Genomic DNA, 26,790 nt, shown 5'->3' with positions numbered 1-26,790 from the left:
GTCGGTCCGCCTGTGGTCAGCCCTTCTGCTCTTGATGCAACACACAAAAGCAGAATTAGGTTTTGATATTCTTCCAAATGTGAAATACAAAAGAACTGCTGCTTTTGTGCGAAAAATCAGAAGTTTAAAAAAGGCAAAGTGGTGTGTTTCCCCACTTCTTAACTTATTTTCTTTATTTTTCCAGAGGATCCAGAACACAACGGACACACTGCTGAATTTAACAGGACGGAACGTGACAGACTTCTTGGTGAAAACATACGAGGACTCGGGTAAAACGAGGTATGCAATGTAAAGGTCACTGTCTGCAGCGACCACTGTTTACTAGAATTTTCCTACCTGTCGCTGCATTAAGCAGGGGAAAATTTCAATCTGCTTCTGTAGATACTGTGTGTTGAGACTGCAAATATGTAGGTGTGGTGTATCACTGACATTGCTCGTGTTCCTAACTCGCTCCTCCTTCACTTTCTGCTTCTTTTGCCTCTCCAGGTTAGGAGGAATCTCTGTCGGAGAGGTCAACTCCCAAGTTCGCTTGAGCGGGGCCCAAATCGAGGCTGCTCTCAGGGAATTAAAGGTCTTATTCAGCTCATTTCAGGTGTGTAGTAAGTATTGACATCCATAAAATGAGACCTGCTGATCCAGCAAGATTCGCTCAATTTAATTCTAAAGTGAAAGAGGTGTAAATTATAAGCACAAAGTCAAAGGTTGTATGGTTGGAAAATATCCAAGATTTTGTCTATTGTTGAGTGGAGCAAATCTTGAACATGAACTATGTATCCTGTAAAATGGCTTCCAGGGGGTTCTTGAAATTTCTTAAACAATACAGTACAAAACCAATTTCCTTCTCCTCACCTATATTTCTTTTTCTATTGAGTTTTCATTGCTTATTTATAACTGATCAACAGTTTAGTGAAAGGGAAGTCATACAAAGAAAACGGGACATATTTGGCGAATTTGGGAAACAACATTCTTCCCAAACTCTTAGAACAACCCTTCTGTCATCCTATAAAGTTTCAGTACATTTTGCCATTGGCCTTTTGATAAGTTTCCAAAGATATTCAGGAGTGTGGAGATGTGTTGGAAAGCCACGCAGGTCAGCACCCTTGGCTCTTTCTGGAACTTCAAACAAACCTTGGCAAACTTCTTTCTACTTATTTCTACCACTGTTTGACTTCAGACTCAATGCAGGGCTCTTTTTAACATGACCTGGAAAGTTCCAACCATTGTTCAAAATTAAGGTTAAGACACTCAACACATCAGTTTTGTTATGGCTAAGTGTGTGCCAAGTGTTCAGACTTGCTTTGCTACTGATGAAGTGTCTCAAAACCCACAAACTGTACTATCTAGCAGTAGTTGTTCAAGACAAATGGACTCACTGAACTGACTGAAGGCCTTTATATACTACTACTGCATTTCTAGTGACTTGGATGACTGAGGACCATCACAGGAACCAAGTGTAGTGTACTTTAGATACGTTTGCTGTTGAACTCTTTCAAACCATTCTCGAGTTGTCACGTCCTTCAATCTTGCAGATCCTTTCATTTGTGTCCATGGTAACACACGGCGGTTTGTCTGTGCATTGCTCTGAATAAATCCACGAGTCGATGTGTTCACTCCACATGGGCACACAATTATATTCATCAAAGCATTTCACTCGTTCATCCATCAAACTCCCTGTCTTCTCTTGAATTTTACTTCAACTTTCTTGTCCCTCTTTCTGTCTCTCTCTTTTATTCTCTTAGTTGCACACACACTAATTAAAAAATTTGGACTTTTAAATTACTTCAAGATCAGCACATTGCTTTTCCCCCCAGGCCTCTCTGGCCTCATCTCTGGCCAATCTCTTCTCTTTGTCTGTTGGATCTCGAAGTTAATGTGACTTTAATTCGTGCAGCAGGGATGATGTAACCCTAATGGCCCTGCATTAGCTATCCCAGCTCTGCTTTGCTTCTTGTTTAAGTGCTTCACTGTCCTTGGGATCCTGCGTGTCTGGCTTTCTCCTGCTCTTCAGGAATAGTGACGCCAGACAGTAAAGGTGTTTTTGCACTCTAAGCTGCCTGCACAGAATAGGAAGTGTGATTTGGAATTTCTGTGTAATTGCACTCCCCAGGTAGAAATAGAAGGTTCTTTGTCGCGAGAGATAGTGGAACAATGAGAACATGGAAGTTCATGTGCTGGCAAATGTATAATTAAGGCAAGAAATGTATCTCTGGCTCAGTGGCACATTGTCGCAGCTATTCACTGAATTGTTTTTAAAGCTTCCCTTCAACTACAGCTTAATTATTGCAGTTAAAATCACTATTTATTAATTGGATATTTTTAAGACACGAACAAAAATGTCATCTGGGGCTTGTGACATCCGCTGAACTGTATATGCCAATTCAGAACACTAGCCAAAAAAGTTGCCTCCCACTTGCTTGGCTGTCATTAGTTGCAGCACTGGCAGGTCTGCCCACCGAGCCAGCATTGTCATTGTCCTTGAGCAGGGACGGGTTTTGTCCAGGATTAGACCCCGGCAGCTGCTGGCCCACTCCTCGTCGTGTTTCAGTCCCCAATAATCCTCAGGAAAGCTGCCTGAAACATCGGGCAGCACCGACGTTTCTGGCACAGTGGAAAGGACGATGTGTTTAAGATTTCCTGTTTTTGCAGGGGGAAACATTATAGACAAGAGTGGGAGTCTTGTTCGCTGCCCTGTCTATGAATTGTTAATGGCTTGGAACAGGGGGGGTGTTATTTAACACAAATACTCCTGTCAGCGTCCGCCCCTCACAGCGTGATACGGAAACCCGAGGAGGAGTTCATGCTGCGTCGCTGAAATGATGTGTAAACATTTTGGTTACGGCAAAGGAACAGATTGAATCAACTGCACAGCAAAAAATAGTTAGAACATGTTTCTGAAATGTTTCCAAATGTCTCAGTTTTGGCGCAGGACGCTGTGTGAGTGTGTGGGACTGGCTGAGTGGAGGATTGTGGGATAGGGAAAGTGAGAAGAGACACAAAAATGATGTTTTCAGTGGCTGTCTTCAGGGCAGGAGATACCTTTTGTGTCTCTGGATCGTGCACCACCCCCTCGTCTTGGTGATATTACATCCCTCCCCCCTCTATTCCCCCCCTCGGAGCCTCCAGATGAGGGCAGGAGCTGACGTAAGACAGACATTTGCATTTATATCACACGTGCGATGTTACTGCCGCGTTCATGGAGTTTGAACAGCGTGGCATTGACATGACATTTTCGAAATCGCACGTTTGTCACTTGATGCCATCGTCTTGAGGCTCATTTCACGTGAAACATGAAAAGAGAAGAGGTTATTTTTAATCCAACTAGTCCAGATCAGCATCTTTACCAGTTTTACTTCCATTCTTTCTCGAATCTGTTTGCTCTCATTCTTGTTTGTAATTACAAAACAATGGGGTAACACTGTCTTTCCTCTCAATTGATTGTATAATGCCTTCACGTACACAAAACAAACTGACTTTGTGTCAAACGTGTCAATGGGAAATAAAATTCATCAATGCAAGATAACCTTCCAGGAAAACTGCAGTTTTGCATTTTATTCTACAAAATACCACATATTGGCAAGCATATTCAAAATTGGCAAATAGTATTTTCTTCACAAAGCAAACACACGCCAATTCTTCAAAAGTGATTTTGTACAAGAATATTAATATAACAAACTCCAAAACCCACAATCCTTTTTCACTGTTTGGTACATTACGCAATTTATGTGGGCTCCTACATTTTCTCCCCTCTGTCACAAGTGTAATTATTTTACACTAAATTCATTATTTCAACTATTTCATGTTAAATAAATAATGATATTACGTATAGCCAAAAATGGCGAAGACGTTTTTCTCCAGCCTGTGGGAAATCAGCGGTGCAGGGAACCAAACTGCTCTCCTGAAGTTTTAATTCTTGCCTCTCCCCGTCGGATGTTTTGCATTTCAAAAGAAGCAATGGTTTATCAAGTGCATCCAATTAAGTCTCACAGTCTCCCTTCTTCTTGTTTTCCTCGTCTTCATTAGGATAACGTGACCGATCAGATCCTCCAGAACGCCGAGACGCTGCTGAAGAAGCTGGGAACTAAAGACAATGTAAAGGTATTACATTCATGTCATGTCAGCCCAGCCCCTTTGCTCCCACGGTTGGATGAAATGAAAGTTTAATGATCTCAGTGGGGAAATTAAGCTTTTGTAATTTAACTTTTTGTGTGGGAGTTGTTATTAAGAGGAACGGAGTATACACAGGGGCACGCAGAGATGCACCGGAAGATGAACCCACCTGGAACCAGTTTGCCCCCCCATTTTTACAAACTTAACAAAGAAATTATGTATGGATACTTCCGGTTATCAAGAAGCTGCTTTAAAATGCAATATGAGGGTTTGGAGTACATACGTCAAGATTATGAGGCTCCAACTCAGGATTTGGAAACCAAAATTCGGCATTCTGCTGGCCCGGTTTTGGTTGGTGTGTAGCCGAAAGCTTCTATCAGGAACATGTGCCAATTTAGTTGTTGTTCCATGTTATTTAGCTTTCTTGGCATAGTTAACATCTTCCTTTCAATTTTTCACTCCTTCCTCCAGACGTTGGTAAATGCAACATTATAACTTCTTTCCCTCATTCTGAAATCAAACGAACGACATGAATCGCCCTAAGGATGTGTTTGTATCCAGCTACTTATTTATAAGTAAATTAATTTAAATTCTGTTTCAAAGTCGGCATTGCTTTTAAGTTGAATGGATATGCATTTAAATCCATATCTTCTGCTGAGTCTAGAGTTTTGCTTCTCCAGTAGAAGCTCTGAACTCACACATTAGGAGGGCAAGAATGTTAACGAGACTTTTTTTATTGCATCTACACGGACTACTTCATGTGTTTCATGTACCAGACAACTTTCTGCCGATTCTGCCATCTTGAATCTATCACAAGTTGTTTTCTTGTATTGTATTTCCCTGTCGCACAATTGTCCCCAAACACAGACTGTTGGTGCTCGGCTATCGTCGCCTCCATTTCGCAAGAAGCACAGAGAGATTTCATGACATAATGATTATTGATTCCTAGAAATCTAGAATATAGCTGAAATTGTTGAAATTATCATTAGAGGAGACAGCAAGCAATTAAGATGAGGCAAGCTATTGAATGGCGTCATCTACTGTAAAGGAGTTTGCAGTGTGGCAAAAGCTGCAAACCATATTCGTATAAACAAGGTCAGGTAATGGAAACGCCAAATACCAATTCACATTTGACTTAAGTCATCTTTTTCTGGCAACAGAAACCCACGTCGTAACAGGAGTTTGCAAAAGAGCGAAAGAGAGTGACAGTCAAAAAGTCATACAGCAGGAAACGTGAGAGTTTTTGTGTGTGTTGAGTTTCTTCATATCCATTCATGTGATGCAGTGTTATGTCAGGCTGACAGTCAAACACATCCACTCTTAATTAACACTGAACCATCAGCAGGGGGTCCTCTCTCACTCCCACTCTCTTTCAACCATTCTTTTTCTTCCCCACCCCAGAAGCCACTAACACGGAGATCCATTTACATAAAAATAGTGTGAAAGTTTTCCACACTGCTGGATTCATGATTCATCACGCGCTTCTGTGTGCTAAGACATCATTTATTTGTCTATTGTTCTCACTTCATACTACAAGTTGTTGTCTCCTGTTCCTATTCTAGGTGTGGTTCTACAACCAGGCATGGCACGGCATGGTGTCCTTCCTCAGTGTGGCCAACAATGCCATCCTGAGGGCGAACCTATCAGCAGGTCAGGATCCTCGCCAGTATGGCATCTCCATCGCGAATCATCCACTCAACCTCACCAAGGCGCAGCTTTCCTACGTGGCAATGTGAGTCAGCTGTGGTGCCAGAACTGCTGCTGGGAGGGGCAGAGGGCAGGTGGGGTTGGAACAGAATGGAGGAGATGTCAACAGACAGAAAGGGTGGAGAGAAGCAGGGTAGAACTATGCATTAGTATTATTATTTTTACATTGTTAGCCTCAAAACATTGCTCATTCGTGTCGAGTTGTTACCATTGTGAGACGGTAGATCTGCAAAACACCACGGAGGATCTTTGGGGTCTTGCAAATGTGTGGAACCCACTATTGTTAATTGGTATCCAACTGGGCAATATAGGACTTTATAGTCATAAAAGACTTTTTAATTAATTTGTTGACAAATATCAAAATTAAATCTAAATTCATCAAGGGATACAACATTTAATTGGAGAGTAGAAAGAGGGGTTAATAAAGGACTTTACAATTGAATAGATTAAATTAAACCAATGAAAATATTTCTAAAAAAACAAAAAGCAGTCAAAAAGAAGTCAATATATCGAATCAAAAAAGGAAATAAATAATTAAATTTACAACCCAAACAGGTAATGAAATTCACATTCGCTGTATAAAAATTTGCACATTACATTATAATTAATCTGTTTTAATTAGGCAATTTATTACTTGTTTAATGTCATTAAGTATTAATCCATTTCGACCTATTTATGGAGGGATTAATGTGTAAAGTGTTTTGTTCATTAATCCCTGCATTCAATGACCAGTCCATTGTCAATTATTGGAATGGTTTTGAGCCATTTATAAACCCCTAAAGGTCTTTCGATCCACTGGTGGTTGAACTGTATGACGTGCGTGATGAGCAGCAGCGGGCCAGGGACAGAACAATGGAGCAGGAGACGACATGAATAAAGGGAGGACAGACGAGTAAGAGACGTAACAATAGGAAGCAGAGGATAGATGGATAAATGAGGGATATATATGAGTATGCACAGATGTGGAAGCCTTCGGCAGCCCCATGTGACGGTACACCACTGTTTCCCTATATCTTATCATACGGGGAGCAAGGAGAGCAGCTCCCCATGAGAGCCAGAGATTAATGATGTGCCGGATCACAACATACTATATACTGTCTCACAGCGTATGAATCCAGCTCCTCTCAGTGCGCCCTGTCAGTATGATTGTGACTGGGAAGATTCCTTGAATTCATCTAATAAGGTGATATTTTGCATTTTGCCTAGACATCAACGATAATGAGTCCGGAACACTTACCAACACAATGTATTACCATACAGCAGCACACACACACACACAGCACCCACACTTACTTGCGGCATTATACAGGCAATTCAGCGGTTGCTACCAATCACGCCGCAGTAGCAGTTTTATTCTGTGTTCCCCGCCGTACCTTTGGAACCCTCGCTCTGGTATTTATGTAGTGATCCGGCGCTGGCGACAGCCCCTGAGTTAGAGAGTGAGGCAGGCCGTCGTAATTATCTCCTAACCCTGCTGCAGTCTACCATAGATTCCGGACAAGCCACTGTGTGCAGAATGTGACGCCTGCGATTTATTGACTGTGATTTCCGGATTAGCCTGGACACTGCTTCATCGTTGAATAAGTCTGAAGGATTGAGGCGGGAATGGGAATGGGGGTGGGGGACGTGCAGAGACGACTCCAGCAGATGAGTAGTGATATAAATAGTGAACATGGGCAGAAAGTCTGCCCTAAAAGGTCATTATCGTCTTCTGAGAAGGTGTCGACAATTAACATTTTTTACATTTGGAACACTTGAAATCACAGGCTAGAATCAGCTAATAGCCGCACCGCTGCCATTTACTTGTTAAAAGTAGAATGGTGCATGATGGTTGATGTCATTTAAGGTGAAATGCCCACATTCTTCCCCTGTCTTTAGGTAGCTGTCTGGGTGTGAAATGGAGCTCACCTGTTGACAGCTCTTTATGAAAGATGGAATGGAAATCTTTAATATATGTGGCCATATATATATGAACAGGCCGGGCTAAGGGAGACACCAAGAGCGGCCCAAAGCCACTGCATCACCCGGCTGTAAAAACAACGTCTGAAAAATTTAATGGAACGTCAGCTCTAAAATGGATTTCATATTACTCCTTGACACTCCTTAATGTAATGGAGAGACAGTTTCTCGAGCTGTTACACCGATAGTGAAACAAAAGCTTTATTCAGATGGGATTAGCTAAGGAGAGATAAGGAAAGTAATCATTACCATAATGTGTCTAGTTTTACTTAAATCCTGGTCTGCCATGTCTTCAGTTTTTACACAAACCTACGATGATGGATTCTTTATTTTCTAGCTTCGTCTTAGCATTCAGGGGTATCGTTTGAAGCTTTATAAATCCTTTACCAGACAGAAGACATTTTGGCATGTTTTCTTAAGACATCCAAAAGCCAAAGGTTTTTATCTAGCAAAGGATTATTTACAGCACAACATGAGGTCAATAAAAGCCAAATTACTGACTTAATTAGACTCTATGGGGTAAACTTTTGAGCAAAAATTGTCTTACCACAACCTGTTTGCCTGATACCTGACATTGCTGAAGGTTACGACAGATTTTGCTTTCTGACTGAGTCGATGTTGACCGCAGACGTTGACTTGCATCAGATCCTGGCACAGATTCATCACAATTTGGCAACCGACGGTGCTGCTGAGTGACAGATTCCTGTTATTACAAACCCCCGATTCAATATTTCATTTTTTTGTAATGACCCTCAAATCACTCACAGACCTTTACAATATTCCATAAAAGTGAAGTGAAGTAAATGCTTGACCAGTCATGTTAATGCTGCATAATGCAAATGGCAAAGTTGATGATCTGATGCGACTCCAGGCCCCTGCGTTTCAAAGCTGTGCCTTATCATTAAACCCTCAAGGAAAGGGGTACATAAAGCTTTACTCCTGCTGATGTTCTATAATTAGTTCATTAACAGATTGCTTGTCCTCTTCCTCACAGCAATTAGCCAGCTTCAAGCACAGAGGGTTAGATCATTCACAACTTTGTCCCCTACATTATCTCCCTGCCCAGCTTGAGCACTCAGCCCTTGAAACCTGTTGAAATATAGGTTGGCACCCACCGCTGTAAATTATTTCACATTTACGTGTTCTAATTGCGTCTGGTTGGCGATGATAAATACATCCATGTAGCCACACAGAGGAACTTATTAAATATGCTAATTACGCAGCATGAAGTCTTGTGAGAGATTACTGCAGGCTGAGGGTGAGGATGATAGCGGGGGTTAAAAGAAGACACCACAGTGTTATTCGTCGCTAATTGAGCAAACACAACGGAGGACAATTTCAAAGCTCAGCTGGCATAACCGAAGATGCATGACAGTGAAATTAAGGTCAGCTTCTTGGAGGGGAAAGGGACACTTTATATTTTCACTGTTGATGTATAAAACCTATTCTTTAAAACAAGGTGTCTGAGCATCAGGACTCAGTACCATTCGTAGCAAAAATACTTGATTGTGATCTTATCAATCTACCATTGGCCCTTCAGATGCTCTTTTTCACGGCCCGATTTTTATCATCTTCATCCACTTCCATCCCCCATACACTGCAAGGTAAGACACCGGAGAGCAGAAACAAACTGGGTGATTTATCAAAAGACCAACGGGAGCTTAGGAACAAAGGAGGGCGAACCTACAATAATGACCCATCATGATTTTAGAGAGTTAATGATCTTTTTAAAAGCTTCTTAATCACGTACAAACAGAATTGTCAGTTCCTTCCATAAACGGTGTGTTATAATGGCTGTGAGAGATTTTGTCTAATTAGGTCATCATTACTACCACACATGCTGCACACATCAGGTATTCATGATTATAATTTAATCTAGCAGATGTAAGACAATTTATTTTAAGTGATCCAAATGCTGCAATGTAATAAATGCAAGCATCCCGTCATTGCCTGGCAATGTTATGGACAATCTAAAATATTATCGAGCCTCTAAATGAAAGCAATGCCCAGGGGGATTTAAAGTCATATTTTGGAGTTTGACTTCTTGGTGATGGGCAAAGTGTCTGCTGAAATTAAAAATCGAGTGAGCCTAGGTCCCTTTAGAAATACATTTACTAGATGAGCTAAGATTCTATTCTGTGCTTTGGACAGTGTTACATTAATTTGAGCTGAAATAATTTTGCCCTGTTCCCACGGCTCTCTGTCTCGCACAGCAGGAGTCAGAATGGGTTGCGGGAATGTGAGGCAATCTGAGTGCGGTGGAGAGAAACCTCAAGAAGGCTAGAGAATAAATCAACCACACAACTTTTACAAAAAGCTCCCAAACTAAATCTGACATGTTGTTTATTAAGGGTACATAAAAACTGCTCACGAAAAGCCTATGTTGCCTCCATCTAGTGGTAGTTGTGTTTGACTGCCAACTTCTATATACAGCATATTTTTACATTTTCATCATATTCTGGCAACTTTCCTCCTTAAATTGTCAGCCTCTAGTGGCCATATTATGTAACTGCACATTATTATTGTGATTGTCTCCCTCTAGTGGATATTGTATTTCACTGCTTCACAGATTGACGGTATTATTACATTTAAACCAAAATGTTTTTATTTATGCAGAGAGAGAGTCTCTTTTTGCACTCAGTGCCCTCTTCCTTCCAGGCTGCCATGGCCACGACTCGGCTTCTCTTTTCCACTAATTATGTTAGTAGAGACACAAAACCCAGGCCAATGAAGGCCACATTTCCTCCAAACACAGCTGAAGCATTTTGCTCTGACTTTGACCAGCTTAATGAGATTTTTTGCAATTTTTAAATCAAATTAGAGTTTCTTGTCTGTAGTAATTGAACAAAGTTTATTTCAGCAATTTTCCAAAACACAAAACCAGTATTTTAAAAGGCAAACTAAATAACTTAAAAGAGTTTTCAAACCTTTCTCCTCCACTTGTGTTTTCATGGTTCTGTTTCCTGTAAACACCCCAACAACCCATTCACACCCTTTTTGTGTTCTTTTTCATCCCAGGGCCACAACCTCCACCGATGTTGTGGTGTCCATCTGCGTCATCTTTGCCATGTCCTTCATCCCTGCCAGCTTTGTCCTGTTCCTCATCCAGGAGAGGGTGAGCAAAGCCAAGCACCTGCAATTTGTCAGCGGTGTGGACCCGACTGTCTACTGGGTGGCCAATTTTGCCTGGGACGTGGTAAGCACGAGCATCATCAGCCCACTAATTATTCTGACATCTTTGTGCAAGCGGATGATTGTGTATCCTCACGCAAATCATCTGTGCTCCATCCACACAATCTTTTTACATCAACATTTTTTACTATGCAGACAATTTATTTCCACCCAGGGCTATATTTAAAAAAAAATCCGCCTTTAATTTATAGTGTGCCGTTGACACCGCCGGCTTCTAGAAAACTGCCCCCGCCAAGTGACTGTTATTGGCTGATAAGGAATTATCGACACCTGCAAACCTGCTCATTATGCTCAACAGGCTTCTCCTGTAACAAACTGGGAAGTGGTAGCACACAGGCAGTTTTTTTCCGAGTCTTAATGGAAGTAAACATTTTATCAGGCACCTATGGAAAAGAAATGGCATCAGGCGGCTCATCATTATGGAGGATAAACGCTGTCTGAGCAGAAGAGAAATGTTCCGAAAGAGTCGGCCTAATGATTCTAGCCTCGAGCGTTCTGCGTGAGCATACATCCTCTATCAACAATGGGGATATAACGGGGGAATCCAGGTTGAAAGCTGTTTAATATTTCTATGGTAACTTTGTTTTTGTCCCTGTAAACTTTGCGTTGTATTATTAAAGCTCAATGCTTCCTCATGTTTTGCAAATCAGTTATTAGTGATTTCTTTCCCTTGAATAGAATAAAACCCTATGGTTCTAAACAAATACAACATAAATATTAGTCTGTCCTTTTCAAAATGATGAAACCATTGTGCACTCGCTCGGTTCAATGTGTCACCGAGAGACCAGTTCTTCCAAAGAGACGAGAATCGGATGACTGTTATTCACAGAATTAATTAGAAAATTACAAGGGGGTATATATGAGTGCTAATTAAAAAGTCATCCACACATTTGATAATTACACATCCTCTCAATTTGTTTGAAAAATGAAGAAAGCATGTCAAGAGCGAACCATCTTTTGATGTAGACGCAGCGATTTGTTAATCACACCCTGGCCTCTGTTTGCATCTGATGAGGACATGTGATTATTCCATGTTTCTTTATTTTGACAGTGTAACTACATCATCTCATGCTTGATCGTGGTTGTGATCTTCCTCTGCTTCCAACAACAAGCCTATGTGTCGCCTGCCAACCTGCCCGCTCTGATTCTGCTGCTCGTATTGTACGGGTAAGTAAATGAATTACACAAGCCCCAATACCCCCCCTTAAAGTTCAACAACATCACATATATATTCCCTTGATAGAGTCTGCAGTGTGTGACACGGTGTGTGAAATATTCAAACCCAATATGCCTTTTTATGACAGCACCAATAGATCAAATGCAAAATACTAGATATGTATCATTCTATATGCGTTCATCTGCGATTCAGCCCGGTAAATTTTGGATTTGTGGGACCTTGACTAGACTAAACAATTCTGCGATGAGGTAAACACCTGACTTGAGTATATGATGGTGGATCTGCAAAAAGCTGCATAGGTTGGAAGAAACTCAGATTCCTGCAATGTATTTTAAAATGACAAGTTAGAGGCTGATTGTGCTTGTTAAGAGTTAGTTTCTCTAATGCCTCAACATTTTACGGTTGTTAGTATTTGACCTCATTACATTTGGATAATATGGATAGGCAGTGCATCTTTCAACCCCTTGCAGTATAGCACATATATTTCAGAGATGCTGGCTCATATTCATAAAACTCATCTCTAACTGCGCTGTCCCCGGCTAAGTTCCCCATCATTTAAGCTGATTCATGTAAAGCCGCCGCACCGTGGTGGGGAATGGAGCGGCAGAACCACATTGTAATTTTGTTAATTGTTTTCTGTGTCCCAGGTGAAAACAATGAAGATTAATATCGTAATTGTCCGTTGCATATTTAGCACCAACTGTGATTAAATCATAAATTCAATCCTGATGAATGAATCTAACAAAGAGCAGACAAGTCAGTTATTTAGAGACGTATTGTGTAGTCTGTTGCAGTTTTCTCATGCCTCCTGTATTCCTGTGTCTCAGCTGTTTAGCTGTTTTCGTATTTGTTTTAACCCCCAGAGCCCTCAGGCTGTTTTCTTGTATCCTCGCTGAAAATAGCACGCTAAACAAATGAAAAACTACACAACTACATACAAGGCCAATATGCAAGGGTTACACACCTTTGGATAGCCAACAACCTTGGGAATCCATGACTTTGTCTGCACTTGTTTGTTTTCCAAGGTCAAAATCACACTTATCACATGGCATTAAACCGATGTCGATCTCTTTGACAGGGAAATGAGGGCAAAAGCGGTTTTAGTACAGACAGACAGTTTCGGTCATACAATTGCTGTCTTTCTCCAGGTGGGCCATCACCCCCATGATGTACCCGGCTTCCTTCTTCTTCAGCGTTCCCAGCACAGCTTACGTGGTGCTGACCTGCATCAACCTCTTCATCGGCATCAACGGCAGCGTGGCCACCTTTGTCATGGAGCTTTTTGATGACGATGTGAGTGACAGAGACGATTTTGGGTTATTTGGGGCAACCAGCAATAACACAGTTGCAGCCAAGCATAAGAATTCTATTTGGAAAGCACAGCAGTAGATGGTTAATTGACTTGAAGCCTAGATAAATGTTCTGTTTTTCCCAGGGAAAGTCTTCCAAACGTGTGTGGGAGAAGAGCAAACCCACCTGGTATAACTTTTAATATATCTCCTTTATCCTCTCAAGGCTTTTTCAAAGGTGTTATTTTCCCTGTTCACTTTAATCTTTAATTGTTTGCCAAGAATTGGATCCTCAGAGAACTGTCTTCATCCATCTTTCAGCAAGTGTTCATTTCGACTGCTGCGCCGCTGCCTCGGTCTCTGAGGAATCGGTAGACAAAGACGCCGAAAAGAGTTAAATAAGAGTCTGAAAGTTGAGTTTAAAGAGGAAGAGGCGAGCGAGCGAGAGAGAGGGAGGGAAAGATATTACTGTCAGTCATATTGTCACCATCTTGATTATCTACATCCTATTTTGTCCAACAAAATGAAAGAGGTCCTCATTACTTTGCAGGCTACTAATTTATTGCCTTAACAAAATGTGTCTGACTTCATTTGTAGAGTTAATTTGTAGTTGTGTGATTTGCATCCATCTCGCACGTTTGGGTTTTTCGCTTCATATTTTTAGACTCGCGCTGATCCGTCACCCGTTATCAACACACGCAGCAGCATTTCGGTTCTCTTGACGAGCAGCTTATTCATCTGATTCCTCATCAGAGCCGTCTCCCACGGCTCTGATCCCACACATCAGACGGAGTGTAATGCTGTCTCAAAGACGCCACGCGCTCCGTCCCGTGAAACGCGTCCGCGCCTGACTTGATGTTTCCTCTGGCACAGCTAGGCGATGTTTCCTGTCTCCTAATGAGTCGCCTTAGTTTGCATTGCATTTTTTTTTATTGCCATCATTCGTTTATATTTTATCAGCCATCGTGATATTTTGCATTGTGTTGTCTAGAAAATTGTCTTTAGAATATTTAGAATTCTAGGTTTGATTTAGGAAAAGTAATTAAGTTATATAAGACTCTTTCTATGTCAAAACATTTCTGATAAATAATTTTAATATCTTTTCATCAAAAGCCCCAACATTGAAGATACAAATCTGAGGTTTTTGTTGCTGTCAGTTTCAGTTTCAACACTTTGGTGATGATATGAGGGAATTTCTGGAATGAAATGATAAAAGTCCCCCGAACAAGATGAAACTAAATTTTCTCCTTTCTTAAGTCATTGAGCTCATATCTATGATGCTTTGTGAGATGCAAGCTTTCTGCTCGGCAACAGTGATCTCGGAGCAAGAAATATTTAAAAAATATCGGTTTTTTTACACTTTGTTGAATATTTATCTATCTGACTAAAATGTAGTGAAGTAGTAGTCGAAAGTAGGGCAAACTATAAGTACTCATGTTAAGTACGAGCACATCAGGGGAAATATCCTCTGAACAAAGATTAGTGATAGTCCTCCAGATCTGAGTCCTTGATCTCTCTGCTGATTAAAGCACCTGCTCGGTCAGAAATCAAGCAGAACTATAGATTCAGTGTTGGAACGCTCAAAGTTCCCTGAGTCTGGTGTTTCATGTGATATCTCAAAGGAACACATTGTTCACGAAGACATTACTAATATAGACGCGACAGCACCCCACCATGCCCTAGTTATGCAGAAAGACTACATCCTACACATGACAGCTCAATCCACTTGTCTCCGTTCGTGACTTCTCCTCTTTCACACCCACGTTTCATCATCTCTATCCTCCTGAGCGGCAGCGTTAGTTAAACACTGTCACTCAAAAAAGTAAAGCTACAGGCTTCAATCTGCTCGGTGTTTGGAAGCGCCGGGTGACTCCAGATCCCTTTTGGGCATAGCACCGTTTTTTTTTATTCCAAGGGAGGAAATGGAAAAAGTAAAAGTGAGTGAGGGGGGGCAGAGCTGCAGTGTATAAAGACTCAGTGGCCCAGTTTTGTCTGGAGACCAATGGGAGATTTTCCTTCCCCTCAGGACTGTCCAGCTCCCTGCGGATTGCATCAGTCCCAGCCTGCCTCCTCGCATGCTGGAAGCTCCACCACATGCCACTCAGGGACAACATAGCCACCTATAGATCCATACATACAGCACAGCGTGGGTGCTATCTGCCACATGCTGTCTACATCAGTTTGCTGAATTGTAGCTGTTATCGATAGGTTTTATTATCTCACCTGCATGGCTTTGGACGGTGGATGGAAATCCACATAGACATGGGTAGCATACACAAATTCCACAGGCAGGTTATGTTGCCAATGGCTGAATCAGGATGTTTGGGTCACAAATAGGCAGTTGCGTGTGCTTCTGAGTGTTATCGATCGTGGATTCCAGAGTGCGTTCAAGGTTTTGGGGGGGAAATCACTCCATTCACAGGCTCTGACCATTTCATTGCGTCTTGCCTCGTCTAAACTCTTCCTTTCGTGAACAGGCAGTTTAAGTCAATCTAAGGCAATAAGCTTGGAGTATTGATGACATACATTGATAATAACAAACAAATATGTCCATGTTGTTGTAAAAGCTCAATTTCAGTTGACTTTTTCCGGTGTAGAAACATTGGTTAAAGCTAAAATGACCCGACTGATGGCTTTTCCACCACAGGAGTTCACCTCTAACACATTGATATCATCTGCACTTTCTGAATATTTATAGCAACTATGTCACATGGAATGTTTGGCTCATATTTTACGTCTGTCTTTTCTCCTCGTGATTCTCGGTATTATGAATGAAGCCGTGGTTTGGGAATAAGAACAAAGTGGCGATATGGGTCAGATAAGAGCGGTGCAGACTCTACCCCCTTCAAAACCATTTGAAAATGATTTATGTTCCTATAGCACAAACGTAAGGGGGGAAAATTGTCCAGCGTTTCATCATCCCGGCTAAGAGCCTCTTAGATCTCCTTGATGAACACCCAGTCAGGAGAAGATGTTTTATTTCATGTATTGATCTCAAATTAGGTCTGTGTTTGTTCACATTGCTCTCACAGACAGATGGGCCTCATTCAGACAAGGTCATAGCTGTTGTTTATTTGTTTCAGTGCGTATAAACTGAATTTAAAGAACACAGTCGCCCTCGGAACAGATTGAGGAACATTTTTGGCGAGCGTTTGTGAAAGCTGTGTTTATGTTTCTGATCATATGTGAGAATTGATTTGTTCCTGGTCTCAATTTGCGCCTTCAAAAATAATCCCCCACTCTATATTTATATAAAAATCTAACTATCCCGCTGTCACAAGATACAATGAATGATATCAGCTGAATATTGTTAAACCTTTCATTTAAAAATGGTTAAAGACACACAGATAATTGTACTGTGATTGATGGATTCCAAATACTAAAGGACAAGCAATATTTCTAACACTTCTTCACTTGACATGATAATAAGAAATTAAACAATAAATATGCAAAGGCGCTGATTGATTAAGTACCACGATGCCATACTTGAGTAAAAGTACAGATGTCTCGTTAAGAATGAGTTGATAAAAGTAAAATTCAGAGACAAAAAATATTTTTGGAAGTATAACTGCTTAAGTATTGGAAGTACTTTTGTCTTCAACCTCAAAGCATTTCAGCTTTATTCTTGCAAGATCTCAAATTGCTGGTAGTATGTGAAAGTATTTGTTTTATTTTTGGCATGTAGTGTCAAGTCTTCAATTTATAAGGAAGTATTTGCCAGAGGAAAAGTAATTGAGTTGTTTATTGCAGTATTTAACTGTATAAAGGTGTTGATTACATCACATTATGTCTCCTTTTGCCCTCAAGCCTTCAAGCAAATATGTAAATGCAAATAAAAGCAACAATGAATAATTGGTGAACACATTGCTGGACATCTGAAGGTTTCCTTTGACATCATGATCAATGATACCCTTTCATCATCCTCTCATATCTGCCTGAGGGAAACCAGGTCGTCCACCTACTCGCAGAGAAACGTCATCTCACATGTGCATATGCTCACATTTGATCTTTAACTTTATGCTCTGCTTCAAAAAGAACACATTAACTTTAATTTCCTCTGCTCGCTTTGTCCTGGATCGGTTTAAATATACTGCGTCTGTGTTAAAAGGCACAACGTGTAAATGGTTTTCATTATAATTTTAATGTTCAATTATTCAAATGCAGTTGAGCCTGACATGTTACATATTTACATAATTGTTCATCTTAAATTTGCAGTAAAATCCATCCCTATGTGACAATAAATTTAATCTTTATCTCTTCATAATTTGATCCCGCATAGCACGCAGTACATTGTGTGCACATTGTATGAATTGGTCAACAACAAAAAAGGAAATTAAAGGAGGATAATATTTAAACTCCTCTTTGAACAAAACCCACTTAATGTTAAATGAAGAACTTGCTGCATAATCTCCCTTTATTTCGATTGTTTGGATTCCCTGCAGAGATTTTCAGTCGTGCAATGTACCACCAGGGGGCGCTGCTAGTACTAGCGCGTTAGCAGTTACACACACAGACACACAGTTACACCTGTTTCTACCAGTTGAAAGCTTAAGGGCAATTGCACAAAAAACATAATCAAGCACACACACACACACATGCACAGAGTAGTATAAGAGCATCTGCAAATCTAATACACATTCTCCCCGAGCCTTCGCTTTGGCTGGGCTCTCTAAAAACGTAATTGACAAGTTCGAAGTCTTTTCCTATGTATGTAAAGAGATTTGAACACTATACTGCAATGAAGCAGAATGCATTATGGACGATCTCGCTCTTGAGCGCTTCGGCAAATTGTGTCTTATTTCTCTCTCCGTCTGTTCCTAGCTCAACACGTTCTCCCCCCTCCTCCTCCTCGTCTCGCCTCATAATTTCCATCCTCACTGAGTCGGCCAGTTGCGGTCTCTTCCACTGTGCGTTCATTTGATTAATTATTGCGGCCCGCGCGCCATTGAAGTGTAGCCTCGGGGAGGAGAGAGCAGAGGGGGAGAGAGAGAGAGAAGTGGCGAAAATTTTAGGTGGAGTAAAGTCCAGATGTAATGAGGAAATGCCTGAGCAAGTTTGGAGGCGCTTGATATGTGTGCCTAGTGAATTGCTGCGGCAGTACGGTGTGTGTGTGTGTTTGGGTTTGTCTCTGCCTATCTGTGTGCTCCTGCTTTATAAGAATGAAGAACAGAAGATGCAGCCACGCACAGAGTTTGCCTGTAGGTGTTTCCACATTTTTGCTCCCTCTCTCTGTATTCCCCCGGTGTTCTCGTACTCTTTGCTGTCATTGCGAGCGTCTGCATCTGTTCACCTGAGTAACACCTCATCAACTTTTGTTTACATGTTATTGCGTGCCACCTCGCGGATCACAGCGTGCCCTCTCGATTTTGAGAGAATCCTACGTCAAAATGCTGCACAACCGGGTGCAGCAGGGTGTTTGTAAATACAGTATATTTCATTGTGTTTGTGTGTGTGTGTGTGTGTTTTCCTCCGCAGAGTATCTCCCGGATCAATGAGATAGTGAAACAGACGCTGCTGATATTCCCACATTTCTGCCTGGGCCGAGGCCTCATCGACATGGCGAAGAACCAGGCAATGGCAACCCTGTTCAGCAGCTTCGGTAAAAGTCCACCGCCATCACAGAACAACTTCATAATTATAATAATGATTTACTCCACGCAATCCAAATCGGGTCTTTTCCTATTGATCACCATTTAATAACGGAAAACATCCGCAATAGGCGTATCTAATCCTGCTAAGTGCATGTATAAATCCCTAAATGGAGAATTTATTCATTTATTTATTAATTAAGGAACAAGTAACACTCACAAATAATGCATTGAACAATCTGTCTTGGTTCAGATGCCAATATTTTTTAGTTCTGTTAAGATTTCTGCCAACTCCCGGTTGAAAAGTCTGGTTTTCATCTTTCTGTCGTGGCGGATGCTCCGCTTTCCTCAGCAGCTCGTCATTAACTGTGTCTGTCCACGGGCGCTCCACAGGTGGCGAACAGTCTGCTTATTGCAGATTTTGTAAGGGAAACATTTGCGTATTTGTACTGCAAAGCAGCCGTAAAAAGAAAAGCTTGAGCTGAAATGAGGGCTTAAACTGAAAATGCCTTCTATTGGCAAAGGTTTTGATTTTGTATGCCACTGAAAAATATAGCGTTTAGCTATAGAAACAAATCTACATTACAGCAGCTAACATGCTTTGAACCACATTTTGAAGTAATGGCAGACTTCATAAGATGACTTTGTAGTGCAGGAGTAAACTTTTTTCCACTCCTCTGCATGCACAGGTGCTTCTTCTAGTATCATAAATTGAAGTCCTGCTTGGATTGTAGCCTTAAATAACACTTTAAGAGCATCCATATCCCTTGAATTGACTGTATGCTATGTCATTATAAATATACCAGCCCTTCATTCCAGCGGGTAGAGAAGTATTTGATCAGTAACACAACCCTCCAACCTCTTCTAGAGCTCTAACAGTCGGTGTTAAATTTAGAGAGAGGTGAACAGGGTCGGATGGGTGGAGCACGGGCTGGAGTGGCGCGTGAAAGAGGAAGACGAGTCTTATTTAAGGAGAGATGGAGCAGGAAATGGATGGAGGAGTCATTGGCGGCGGTGGCGGAGTGCAGGAGGAGAAAGGCAATCACGGCGTAAAAAAGGGGCAAGTGCGTAAGAGGGGCTATTTACCAGAGAATGAGAGCCAAACCGCTTTCGCTTTTCTTGTCTCCCGATGCTCCCACCCTCAGGCTCAAGGGTCTGAGAGAGGGAGGAAAGAGGGGCGGAGAGAGAGAGAGCAGAATTGAAAGTGATTGGAGTGGGTTGGTTGGTTGGGGGGGGCATCATGGGGTTACTGATGTGTTCATTAAACTAAAAGAGGCTTCAACATGAAAAGTACAGGATGTCACTCACAGATTTTGTCAAATAACATAGGTGACGGATTTGTCTCGAGACTAAGTGGCGATTTCATCGGCGCACTCTGACTCAGGAGTCTGACTTCCGAGCCCACTCCTCCAAACATTCTGTATCTCTCTCTAACCTTTGACAGATATGGTTATCTATCTATCTCATAGGCGTCCCCGAACAAATACAATGCATCGGCCAAATCGTGTTTATTGATTTTTTTTATTCCAAATCCTCCTTTATGCCAAATGAGGTTTGAATACAATATTTTAATCCTTAATTCATTTGATTCACTGATTTCAAGAGTCCTTCATGTAATGTAATCTTTCACATCCTTAATTTCTTTCTATGATATTAAAACAAAATCACACAGTCAGGAACTTTGCGTAAAAGTAACATTCATCTCCAAACCTGTTATCTCCCATTTTAAGGCTTTATTAAGATTTTTGCGGAATAATACGTTTACTTAATCTAATGCAGTACTTGGTGCAAACTAAGTCAATATTCTAAATTTGATTAATTTCATTTACCTTACAAAAAGAAATTCAGTACCTTTTGTTTGTCAAAGTGAGAACAATATAAGGCAATCAGTCATGGGTCATTTAAGGGAATTTGGGAAAACGTACTGGCTCTTTTTACATTAATAACCCATTAATAACTGTGAAAATGATGTGCAAAGGTCATAAAAAATACTTTAATCACCAGTGCTTGTATGGATCATCCCTTAAAAACCCATAAAAGAAATCCACAGGTTGATATGATGTGGTGTTTTTCATGATAATGTTAATCATTAATCTTGATTTAATGAAGAAAGTAAGAGATAAAGTAATGTGATTTGGTTCACAGTGATACACTGCTGGGCACTAAATAAGGTTGAACTAGCACTCTCACAAGGCATTTCATGGTTTACCGTCTCCTGTCGATGAACCTTTGAGACAAAGGTGTCCTCTTGTTGTGTGTTTGTTATTCGCTCTCAGGTGAAGACCGCTTTGAAGACCCACTCAGCTGGGACATGGTGGGGAAAAACCTTTTCGCCATGTCCATCCAAGGAGTCGTCATGTTTATCATCACAGTCCTCATCCAGTACAACTTCTTCTGCAACCCGAGGTAGGTTCTAGATAAACTCAGATGGTTGAGCGACTGCCAGGTGGCGCTCACGAGACCAGAGATCGCCAAACGGTCACGCTTAAATTTCCGCCACAGACAGTTTTTCAAATACTTTTTACTTTGTTTTGAACCAGTCGGGAAAACTGCATGAAAATGAATTGACAAAGAGGCACAAATCATTCTATTCATGCAGAAGAGGCAATGAGTCACCCAATTCCAAACAAGTATTTCAAAAGATCTCACCATGTTTTCTTGTGACTCAGTGACTCAAAGCAGTGCCTGGAATAAAATGTATGTAGTGAATGTCTCTGTCTCTACACAAACATCCATCCCTCCATGCATTACCCCAACAACCTGATTCAATACTAATACTTTACATTCAATACGCATGTTGATCTTACGCCTCTTCCTCGTGTCTCCTCCTCCTCTCCGATGAAATTACACCTGTAGTCAATTTCCCTTATTTCTGTCCTTTCAGCAGGATCGCCCATTATACCCCATTAAACCAGTTATGAATATTCATTTGATATAAAACATCTGTTGCACCATAACTGTTAGGCAAATACAACACAATTAGCTTTTTGCCTCAGTGTGTACTCGCTCAGAAAAGCGAGGTTGTCATGGAAACTGAAATCCGCAGCTTCTACAATTTCAGAAAATTGCAGAGATTGTTTCACTGGGCTCCAACTATGACTGGGATGATTTATCATGTTAACTTTAATAAAGGGTGTCACACCAACCGCGGTCCACTGTCTTTGCCAGGCCAATTTCGAGGAAGTCGTTATCTGCAGAGGAAGAGGATATCGATGTGGCTCAGGAACGTGAGCGTGTGTGTGGAGGCGGAGCGGAGAACGACCTTCTGAGGATCTGTGACCTGACTAAGGTATTGCACGGTACATTTTTAAGCTAGGGGCCACAAGTTGTTGCCTTGGCTGCATGTAATAGTACTCATTTACGCTCTGCTGTCGAATTTCACCAGTGTCCAGGGTGGAATCAGAATAGATTGTGTTTCGGGGTTTAAAGGTCTGCACTCCTGCTACAGCTCTGGTGCGCCCCCTCCTCTTGGGTAGGTGAAGTGGAGCATGCCGCGACGGCGCATGCCTCATCACCTCAGAGATTAACGCTTCATCTGTCGGCAGATGTTCCCAACCCCACGGGAGGGGGGGCGTGGGGGAGGGGGGGATCTGGGCTCAACAGCAGGAAGTGTCACCCCCGCAGCCACATTGCAGACAGCTGGGCCATCTTACAACCTTTTGCGTCGTATTGTTCCTCCCTTTCACGCTGCCGTCTTCTCATTGCCGCCACACTTGATCTTTTCACGGATTGCTCGCGGATACAGATGTGTGCCACACTGACTGGGGTAATTACCGAGGCAAGTGCTGAGTACAAACAGTTGTGAGGATGCTGCATCGCAAACATCTTGCAAGATGAAAAGATGCTGGAATGTTAGTTTTAAGACATTTTGCGTCATTTTGCCAAGTCCAATTTGTTATTTTTGGGGTGTCATGGAAAGAGAAAGACCACAAAATCGAAACAAAAATGCAGCTGTTTACTAAAAGTAGTATTTCTCTCTCCAGGCTTATATTGTCGAACACTGCACATACAGCAAGCAGCTCAGCCGTTGCTCTTGAGTACACAGTGTTTCCCAGTGATGACACAGAGGCCCATCACCTCACAAAAACACTGCAACACTTCCCCCCATCGACTCCCACCACAGCTGTGCCCCATCCATTTGGGACGCAGATAGCAAATTGATCAATGGCTGTGCACCGCAGGCCGGGCCCCGTCATAAATATGCGCGCACCTCTGAAGCGACTGACAGCCCATCAGTCATATGTCAGCTCCAAGCCCCGCCCCGCCCCTCCCCTTCCTCCTCATACACGCCTCGCCGTGCACCCACCTGCCTAGCCTGCACTTAGCTTCCGCTTTAGCGCCCAAGCCGTAATCAGTAGAGACCATAATGGAAGTGCGCCCGTCTGTGTTTCCCATGCCCACTGCTGTCAGTTTAACCTGTCAGTGTTTGCTAAGTTGACGGAGAAGGGTTGACGCTTGGAACAGCTGTTTGATTTTTGCAGTCAAACGAGTGATTAGTGGCAGATTGTAATGCTACATGCTGGAAATATGGTTGTACTATTCCATGATCTGTCTCCAGGTTTCATATTTGACTCGGATGAAACTCGCTTGAAAATTGTAGTATGATGGATCAATTAAATCATAATTCACAGATTCTCAAATATAGAAAATATAAATGAACCACAAAGCTACAACAGTCATATGTGAGATGAGTTCAACCAAGAACAAGCGATCAATAAATGCGAAAGGATTTGAAAAATGGGGAAAAATATAAAAGAAACGATATATCGATGAAGTTTACTTTTTTATCTGCTTCCTGTTTTTCCTGTCTCTGTTTCTTCTTTTTCCTGTCTCGCCCTCCTTTTCTTTCTTTCTTTCTGTCTTCCTTCCTTCCTTCTGGCAGGATGAGCCCTCGAGTGTTAATCTTGTGTTTGACTTGCAAAGCTTCAATTTTAAAAACCGCTTCCAATTCTTCCAACTTAACTCATTACTTTAACTGCACAACTGCCGCCGTCTCATTTCCGCAATTTCCCCCATCTGATTAACCGTCACCTCGCTTATCGTGACATCTGTCGCCGCGCTCCAGTCGGAGGAGAGCTCTCCTTTTAATCGCCTCCCTTCCCTCTTTGCGTATCTGAGTCTTTGATGTAGCATTAGCATTGCAAACTCCCACTAAAAAGGCACTTCGCATAATCCAGGTCGGTAAACGCTGTGAAACGCAGGTGCCAGATGGAGCCGGAGGAACGGCGGATCTATTCCTGATGTTATCAAACACTTTCGCTGTGCCAACTCTGTAATGAATGTCATCTCATTGTTTGTTGGGTTTCAAGTGGCAGTGCTAATTTTGTATTGTGCCTGGAAGGGTTCATGGTTCATTCATGACGACACAATTCCACCTTGCTTTGCTATTTTAGTCCGGATTATGATGACGCTTTTGTGTAATACCTTTGATTATATAACATATATCTATATGTATCAGGTTCCTTCTCTCGATGACAAACTGATTCTGCATTTCTCCCTCTTGCGTCGTTGTTTTTCCTGCTCGCCATTGTGCAATTTCACATGCATCTTACTTGGTATAATGCAGTCGGACACAGATCCCCATCTCACACAACGCAACGTGCTGTGAAGTGTAAAAGGTTGCACAGTTTGCATGTGGCACATGTCACACCTGGCTGTTTGAGTGGAGGTGATCTCTCTTTTAACTGCCTATCATGAGGTTTTGCCATATCTTCCCTTTTCCTATCTTCTCTGAGAGCTTGGGTCCGGCCAGGAGCCTTTGTCGGGCCTGTAAAGCCCTTGAGATGTTGGATGCAGAAATGGGCCGTAGAAATAAACTTACATATAAATACATTCACGAGTGCTGCAGCAACATCAGAAGGAGATTCCTGCTGTAACGACAGCTCACTCTGACACAAACACATACACAGAGGCAGGCACACGTCAGAAGCAAGAGAAGCAAGTTTACAGCTTTTAAAATTCCTTAAAACAACTGACAGTAGATCACAACCCAAAGCGTTCCGGTGCTGTCCTTGCCTTTGAATGTGAAATGTCTTAACTGTCACACTTAGCAACAATAACAAAGGCTTTGTCTCCTGCTTTCCACGCAAAAGGAAGAAATCAACGTTGTTTTCTAGCCACTGTAAAATCATATCAAAGCCTTACAAACTGGAAACTGGAAATGGGGAAACGTCTTCATGCACTAAATACCACGTTATGTCGGGCGTTCTCTCCTTTCATATTGAAGTGACGGTTTCTCTGCTGACTCATTCAGACACCGTAGACCGGAATGTAAATGCGCAGGGCCCGAAGCCGGTCAGCATGGGAGGACGACGGCTGCAATGTGGAAAGTTTTCAAATGAGAGGAGAGGTTTTCATTTCCAGGGTTGCTACATGGCCTTAGCGGGGGACTAAATCCCAATCAGAATGTGAGATGATTCGCTCGCGTCTCCTCAGAGCTGAGATTCTACACTCGTGGTTCTGGTTTTCACTTTTACTTGTACTACTGTAATGGACTTTAGGTAGGGCCCCTGAGTACTGACCTCCCCAGATTTGTCATGTCAAGTTCAGCCATGCTCAGGGTTGGTCATGAAATTATAATATCAATGTAAATAAAAATAATTTGATTCCTTATTTTCCATTCTTTCTTCCTTCCCCCTTACCTTTCCTCTTTCGCCCGCCCTGAAAACCAAATCTCTTCTCTTCCATGCCGCCTACTTTCACCGCTGGTACTTGATTATGTTTTAATCCGATACCTGCACAGTAGCTAAAGTACAAAATTAGTATTCAGAACTTGTTGAGTATTTTTCCGCCATGACATTGATGCTTTTGCAGCAGAATATTCAAAGTTTCGTCGTAGATCTTCTCACTGAGGAAATCCGTGGAGATAATTCCCACTTTATTCCTCCTGTGAATGCATCTCTTGATGTTTTCCCATCTGCCCCTCTTTAATTTTTCCTAATTACCCCTCCCTGCTAAAATTTGTTTCCCTCACCTTCCCTATCTGTCACTCCCTCCCCTCTCGCTCCACCTGCTCTTTCCATCTCACCTCAACCCTGCTGTTCTGGTCTGTCGCTGCATATTTTCTCATGCCATCCTCTGTGCTATCTTTCTCACTGTCTGTTCCCCACCTATCCCTCCAGCCCTCCTTGCTATCCTCCCTGCCATCTCTCTCTCTCTCCCCCTCTCCCTCTCCCCCTCTCCCTGTGCTTGGCTGGTTGATTCATTTTATTGTCTGCTCCCTGCAGGTATACTCACGAAAGAGCGCCCCTGCTGTGGACAGGCTATGTGTGGGCGTACCTGCCGCAGAGGTGAGCCAAATGCTGCTGAATCACACTGACACTCAAGGCTTTTTCAAAGTGATTGTCCTTTTTTGTTTTTGGTCCATATCAGACAGCTCTCATATATACATTTCATCACGAAGTATCGGGGGTGTTGCGATCACTGTTGTTCACAGTTGATGGTAAATTAAGGTTTTGATGGTAAATGAAGGTTTATGAAACTAAAACATGATGTTGAGGCGATGTTGAGTTCTCTGTAACTTGTGATTTCCACTTAATTGGTGAACTCTTAAGAGGAAATCAAATGAAGAAATAAAAACACAACCTCCTTAGCCGATTCACTCTGAAATCAGTGATCAATGAGAGGTGATTCCTTTATATTATTCCATGCAGCATTTGTTAAGAATAGATGCTTTGCTGTAGTGTGCATTATGTTGTCGTTCTGAAGGGCTCACTGCACTGCAGGGAGCTCGATTCAAATGTAATCCCAAATTCTGACAGGGATCCGTGCT

The 26,790-nt window shown here is 42.0% G+C and overlaps 1 protein-coding gene across 1 annotated transcript in view; it reads left to right on the top strand.

The window, feature by feature from the left end:
• The window catches only part of LOC142993131 (phospholipid-transporting ATPase ABCA1), a 119,349-nt gene that overhangs the window by 75,316 nt on the left and 17,243 nt on the right, over positions 1–26,790 (top strand). The window contains exons 33-43 of the mRNA XM_076143788.1: positions 185–279; positions 487–592; positions 4,021–4,095; positions 5,670–5,839; positions 10,792–10,969; positions 12,017–12,132; positions 13,291–13,435; positions 18,907–19,030; positions 21,296–21,425; positions 22,188–22,308; positions 26,246–26,308. Of these exons, the coding sequence (XP_075999903.1) occupies positions 185–279; positions 487–592; positions 4,021–4,095; positions 5,670–5,839; positions 10,792–10,969; positions 12,017–12,132; positions 13,291–13,435; positions 18,907–19,030; positions 21,296–21,425; positions 22,188–22,308; positions 26,246–26,308 (1,323 nt within the window). The remainder of the gene's footprint in view (positions 1–184; positions 280–486; positions 593–4,020; positions 4,096–5,669; positions 5,840–10,791; positions 10,970–12,016; positions 12,133–13,290; positions 13,436–18,906; positions 19,031–21,295; positions 21,426–22,187; positions 22,309–26,245; positions 26,309–26,790) is intronic.

The sequence above is a fragment of the Genypterus blacodes genome, unplaced genomic scaffold (assembly GCF_046128005.1).
Source record: "Genypterus blacodes isolate CSIRO-AG114 ecotype Tasmania unplaced genomic scaffold, CSIRO-AGI_Gbla_v1 ptg000027l_1, whole genome shotgun sequence".
In the NCBI taxonomy this organism is placed as follows: domain Eukaryota; kingdom Metazoa; phylum Chordata; class Actinopteri; order Ophidiiformes; family Ophidiidae; genus Genypterus; species Genypterus blacodes.
This window is presented reverse-complemented; position numbering and strand designations above follow the sequence as displayed.